We start from the raw sequence: 6669 nt of genomic DNA on the forward strand, positions 1-6669 counted from the left end.
CCCAAAATCCCTGCAGAAGAGGAAATGGGGAAGAAGAGACTGTAGAGTCACCACACGCCAGGGGGAGTGATTTCTCCTGTTTCTCTCTTTCTCTCTGGCAACCATTAAATGTCCTCTGGCAATTAATAATAATAAAATTTCAAATGAGGTTGGCAAATGCTTTGAGTTGGAGGCTACTCAGTGCTCACGAGAGTGTGGAAAAATAGGCACACTCATGCTTTGTCGTGGGGGCATAAAATAGAACGATATTGAATTCGGCAATATCGAGACAGACTTGAAGCAGCACTGAGCGTAGACCTTAAAGAGGACCAGGGCTTCTCTTCCCCTCACTCACATGTGACGTTCAGCACCACCGAGATGGACACCGTCTGATCCCTCCGCAGCTTGCAGGTGAAACTGACTCCGTGGTCGTCTTCACTGATGGAAGAGACGCAGACGGAGCTGGAGTTGATTTTGTTTCCAGATTTCAAATCCACTCTCCCCTGTTCTCGATACCACAGCAGTTCTTCTTCTCTAGTGTGGTTTTGAACAGCACATTTCAGAGATTCTTGGGAGCCACGCTGAGTGTCCAGAATATAGTTTTCAGCTTTACCATTCACGGTTAAAACAGAACCTGGGAGAATGTTAAAGTATACAGCGTGAACGACCTCGATGTCCATCAATACGGGGTTTATTAGACAAATTCTGTTACATCAGTACAACCAAATATACTCTGTAATGAAAAATAGTCTTATTGATCTATATGATTTTACAAGGAAGAAAATCCATAATATATTATTAACTAAAAGGAAAAAGGTTAAAATGGTGGTTACCAAATTTTACTGCACATTAAATCACCTGGGGATAATTTTTTAAAGATTATTTGTGGGGGCCAGCAGATGGAATAGTGATTATGGCACTGGACTCCCTCATGGCCAACTGTGGTTCAAGACCTGGACCTGGCAGCTTGAAAATTACACCAGGCACGTGTGTGTTATGTGTCCAAAATCCCAGAAGAAGAATGGAGAAGAAAGGATTGCAGCGTGGCCATCCCCACACCTCCCCCACCGGGGGGGGGGTGTTTCTCACTTTTCCTCTCACCGCTTCTGTCTCTCTCAAGCAAGTGAACATGCCTTATGGCAAAAAAAAAAAGTCTATTTATTTACATATTTATTTATTTATTTACTGAGAGAGGATGGAAAAGGAAGAGAAAGGCATTCCTCACAAGATCTTGCTACTCTGTAATCCTCCCCCTATTCTTCTAGTCAGCCAGGTACCCACGGGCATCCCCAGTGTGTTCAGGTTGACCCTTGATCACCTTGAACCCCAGGTCTTCCCAGTTTGCTCCAGTAAGATGTAGCTGCACCCTGCTACCTGTGCCACTGTGACTGGACCCATTGGGGGATCTTTTAATACTGATACCTGGCTCTCATCCCCAGACATCTGATTGACATGAACAAAACCTGGGCATTGGGCCTTTTAAAATTCTGCCCGTTGATTTTAACGTGTAGTAAAGTTTAACAACTAGATTAGAAACCAATATGTACAGGCTCAGCAGCAGAGGCGCAGGAGTAGCTGAGATATTGGAAGTTACATGGTGAGGGCTCTAGGCCTGCAACTCAGGTCTACCTGAACACACCGAGTATGCTCATGGCCATGCCCATGTTCTTGGCTGGCTGCAGGACTAGGGGAAGGATCGCAGCGTGGAAATCCTGAAGGAAATAAATAAACTAAAAAAGAAACTAGTACATACATAGCGATACTGCATATATGTACACACATACGTATATTTAGTATACACACTTGTACATGTATATATTCATAGGGAAAAGTCTGGGGGAGGGAATCCTATCTAAATTGAATAGGACTGATGAAAACAGAGAAAAAGGTAGAGAAATAACTACCAGACTTGTTACTTTAAGGGGGTTCGAATTAGGAAAGCAACAGACCGAGGAAATGGGAAGGACTAGAGGGCCAGATGGAAGCACAGCAGTAAAATGCGAAGTTCTGTGAGGCTGACCCACTTGGGAAGATTCCAGGTTCACAACCAGAGAACTTCCTGAGTATGCTGGGAACACATGTGCCCATGATCCAGGGCCAGCTGGAGTTGGGAGTGGATTGGGGTCAAGACCCTTTTGGGAGTGCTCTCGCTTCTTGCTTGCTCATTGAAAAACAAAAACAAATAACTTAAAAAAAAAAAAAGAAGAAGAAGAAAAGGGCTATAACAAAATAAAAAAATATTAAAACATAGCATTAAGTGGAAGAGCAGAATATAAATTACATCTCTAATAATTACTACAAAGTGTCAAAATTGAATATGCACGTGGGCAAAAACTGATTTGAAATACTTTTCCAATTAGACGATAGGATGTGGACAAACTAGGTCTTGCATTTCTGATGTTTTAATATTGTTTTGGTAGTGCAGAAAAATAAAAAGGTGTTTAAGTAGCTGCAGTTTGTGGGGTAGGTGATTTTTTTAATGGAATAGGTAAAGTAGATATATAGCTTTTTTTTTTTTTCCAGCTCTGATTGTTAGGAATCCATTCATTGTATAGTAATATACCTGAATTTCAGTTTTTGTTTTTCTGGCTCAGAAGCAATTAAAGAAAGCTAAAAACAAACAAAACCAAACCAAAACAAAAACAAACAAACAAAAAACCTTCAGCTGCTATAAACTTGCCCTCCACGTAACATTTCCTAATATATTCTGTAAACACGTTAACTTTTCTTTAAAAAAAGAAAATTTACTTTAAGAAACATAAGAGCTGCCCTCATGATCTAGTGATCCCATGTGGTTAACTGAGGTTCAAATCCTAGGCCCAGTGGCTTAAAAAACAGCAGCAAAGGAACAGCAGATGATGAAATGGTTACATTGCTAGACTCCCACATAGTTGACCACGGTTCAAATCCCAGACCTGGTGGCTTAAAACTCACGCTGAGGGTGTGTGCATACATGCCTAAGATCCCAAGAGGAAAATGGAGGAGACAGCGTTGCAGTTTGGCCATATCCCCAGGGGGTGATTTCTTGCTTTCTTTCTCTCTGTCTCTGTCTTTCCAGAGAGTGCACACACCCTTTAGCAAAAATCTCTCTCTAAAACAAACAAACAAAAAAAACAACACAGTCGTGGGCACATGTGCATACATGCATACAAATCCCCCAGGATGGAGAAATGGAGCAGGAATTGCAGTATGACCACATTCCACTGACTGAGGGTGCTTTCTCCCTTGCTGGCAAGTGCTCCATTCCCTGACAATTTTAAAAAGAAAGAAAACAGGAGCCAGCAGGTGGCGGGGAGGTCAAGGCAGTTGAATCCTGTATGGCCAACAGAGTGGTTTGAGTCTCAGACCTGGTGGCTTGAAAATCACGCTGGGCATGTGCGTGTGCATGCCCCAAGCCAAGACAGGAGAATGGAGGAGAAGGAACTGTGGCATGGTCATCCCCGCTTGAGGATGACTTCTCACTTTTCTTCTCTATCTCTCTTTCTCTGTCTCTCTCCAGAGAGTGCACATGCCCCATAGCAAGCTATAGAAAAAAAAGAAGAAAAGAGAAGAAAAGGAAAGAAAAATAGTATAAGCTACTGGTAAAGATAATGGAATTGTTGCTTAGTGTTTTTTAAAAATTTAGAAGACTCTACAACAGGACTCAGCAGGTAGCATGGTGGTTAAGGTGCTGGACTCCCACATGGCCAATGACAGTTCACGTCCTGGACCTAGTGGCTTTCTTTCTCACTTTCCTTTTTTGTCTTTCTCTGTTTCTTTCTGGTCAAATTTTTTTAAAAAATCATAATAAATAAAATTAAATAATTCTTTAAAAAGAAATACTATACAACAAAATGTTGAGTGGTTTATCTCTGGAAAAGGGATTTGGGAAGATTCTCAATTTTAAAATTCTTTTTTTTTCTTTTTTTTGAGAGGTTTTTGCTATAGGGTACGTGCACTCACCAGAAAGACAGAGAGAGACAGAGAGACAGGAAGCGAGAAATCACCCCTCAGGGGGGATGGCCACACCACAATCGCTTCTCCTCCATTCTCCTCTTGGGCACGCACACACACGTGCCTGGCATGAGTTTAAGCCACTGGGTCCAGGACTTGAACTGTGGTCAACTACATGGGAGTCCAGCGACATAGCCATTACGCTAACTGCTGGTTCCAATTTTAAAATTCTTTTATAGATTGCCTAATTTATAATATTTTACAATGACTATGTATGACTTTTAAAATGGGGACAGTAAGCTACTTCCAGGTAAGAACAAGTATAGGAAAGACTCATGTAAATGATATGTTCAAATAAACAGATGATGTTGGGTAAAATTAGTAATGAAATTCATTGAAATGTAGGAAAATCCCAGCTTTGGCTCTGAAGAAAATAGAACACTTTACCTTGTCTTGTAAAATCAGAACCATAAAATCCAATATTTTTCCACCTAACTGTTTTTTTTTGGCGGGGGGGAGGTTTTTGCTATAGGGCACATACGCTCACCAGACAGACAGGGAGAGACAGAGAAACAGAAAGCGAGAAGTCACCCCCCACAATCCCTTCTCCTCCATTCTCCTCTTGAGATCTTGGGCATGCACACACACGTGCCTGGTGTGAGTTAAAGTCACTGGGTCCGGGACTCGAACTGCGGTCGACTACGTGGGAGTCCAGCGACATAGCCATTACACTAACTGCTCGTCCCTTCACCTAACTTTTTTTTTCTGCCAGAGGGCACATGCACTTGCTGGAAAGAAGGAGAAAAGGAGAGCCTCCCACACACCACAATCCTGTTTCTTCATTTCTCCATCCCATCAGGATTTGGGAACACAGAAACATGTGCCCCGGGTGTTTTTCAAGCCATCAAGGCCAGCATTCGAACTATGGTCAGTCATGTGGAACTCGGCCCCTTATACACAGACCTTACCCACCGTCCTTCAGAGGCGGCTAGTCATTTAATTTTTTATTGTTATCTGACCCCAATATTCGCAACTATGTAGTTACTCCAATTCGAATTTTTTTTTGTCCTTTACAAAAGAGAGAGAAGAAGAAATAGTGATAGTTCTTTTTTTTTAAAGAAGTTTTTGTCTTAGGGTGAGTGAGAGAGAGACAGATGCAGTGAGAGGGAAAGTGAGAAATCACCCCCCAGGGGGGATGGCCACATCACAATCCCTTCTCCTCCATTCTCCTCTAAGGATCTGGGGCACACATATACACATGCCTGGCAAGATTTTGCTATAGGGCGCGTGTGCTCATCAGACAGACAGAGAAAGACAGAGAGACAGAAAGTGAGAAATCACCCCCCAAGGGTGATGGCCACGCCGCAATCCCTTCTCCTCTGTTCTCCTATACGGGATCTTAGGCACGCACGTACACGCACCCGGCGTGAGTTTTAAGCCACTGGGTCCGGGACACGAACCACGGTCGACTATGTGGGAGTCCAGGGACATAACCATTACAATACCTGCTGGTCCCATGCCTGGCAAGATTTTTTTTTTTTTTTTTGAGAGGTTTTTCACTATAGGGCACATCCGCTCGCCAGACAGACAGAGAAAGACAGAGAGAGAGAAAGCGAGAAATCACCCCCCAGAGGGGACGGCCATGCCGCAATCCCTTCTCTATTCTCCTTCTTAGGATCTTGGGCATGCACGCACTCGCGCCCGGCGTGGGTTTTAAGCCACCAGGTCCGGGACGCGAACCATGGTCGACTACGTGGGAGTCCAGCTACATAGCCATTACGCTAACTGCTGGTTCCCTGCCTGGCAAGATTTTGAAGCCACCAGGTCCAGGACTCAAACAGCTCTGGAGACAGGTATTATTTTTTTTTTTTAAGAATTATTTTTTTAATTTATTTTAATTTATTTATTCATTCACTTATTTTAATTTGACCAGAGAGAGACACACAGAGAGAGAAAGAAAGTGAGAAAGCAAGCCACTGGAATCATGGTCAGCCATGTGAGAGTGTCCAGCACCTTAACCACCATGCCACCTGCTGGTCTCCCAAGACAGGTATTTTTGATAGGCTCTCACCACGTTGTTCTCCTCCTGCCCTAGCCTCTCAATTAGTGAGGATGACTGGCCCAGCATGTTCGGGTTGACTCGAGAACTAAGCCTGAGCCTCCTGTACAGCCTCCAGCCTCTGAAGCGGAGGTGCTATCTGTGAGCCACCACGGCCTGACCCCAGTGTGTAATTTAAGGATGTACCCAGTACTCATTGGTCATTTTCTGACCTGAAATTTGTCTTTACCTAAAAAGAAGACAAAAGGAATATTAACTTACTCATCATCTCGTGTGGCAGAAATAAAATCACTAAGAGAAGGAATCTGAAGATTTGCATTACGCTGCTGCGCTTCCACGCCATCTTTAATAAATTCAGGTGGATCTGTAAGGGGATAAAAGAGAGCAGTTGAATCTGTACTTTGGTCTACGCTGTTTATGAACCTTCCTCCTATCTACTATGCATTTAAAATAAAGTCCCAGATGAGTCATCCCAGCTATAACGGTACTACTTCTAGCTTTTAATTAAACAATCCTGTTCTGGCATAGTTCAAAGTACTTTAAGTATTCAAAAAAAAATTTTTTTTTAAGGCAACAAAAAGAAAAACCACATTGAAATAGGCTTTAAGAAATAGGGCAGTTTTAGGGCAGCTCCGGGGAAGATAAAACTTGTTTTCTCTGGAGAAATGGATTAAAATGGCATTTGAACACAAAGATAA

At 42.8% G+C, this 6669-nt stretch overlaps 1 protein-coding gene across 1 annotated transcript in view; it reads right to left on the reverse strand.

The window, feature by feature from the left end:
* The window catches only part of TMIGD1 (transmembrane and immunoglobulin domain containing 1), an 18112-nt gene extending 11798 nt beyond the window's left edge, over positions 1–6314 (reverse strand). Inside the window, exons 1-2 of the mRNA XM_006169617.1 lie at positions 6233–6314; positions 335–613 (exon numbers count right to left, since the gene is read on the reverse strand). Coding sequence (XP_006169679.1) covers positions 335–613; positions 6233–6314 — 361 coding nt within the window. The remainder of the gene's footprint in view (positions 1–334; positions 614–6232) is intronic.
* Positions 6315–6669: the final 355 nt, after the last annotated feature.

The sequence above is a fragment of the Tupaia chinensis genome, unplaced genomic scaffold (assembly GCF_000334495.1).
Source record: "Tupaia chinensis unplaced genomic scaffold, TupChi_1.0 Scaffold147340_1, whole genome shotgun sequence".
Lineage (NCBI taxonomy): Eukaryota > Metazoa > Chordata > Mammalia > Scandentia > Tupaiidae > Tupaia > Tupaia belangeri.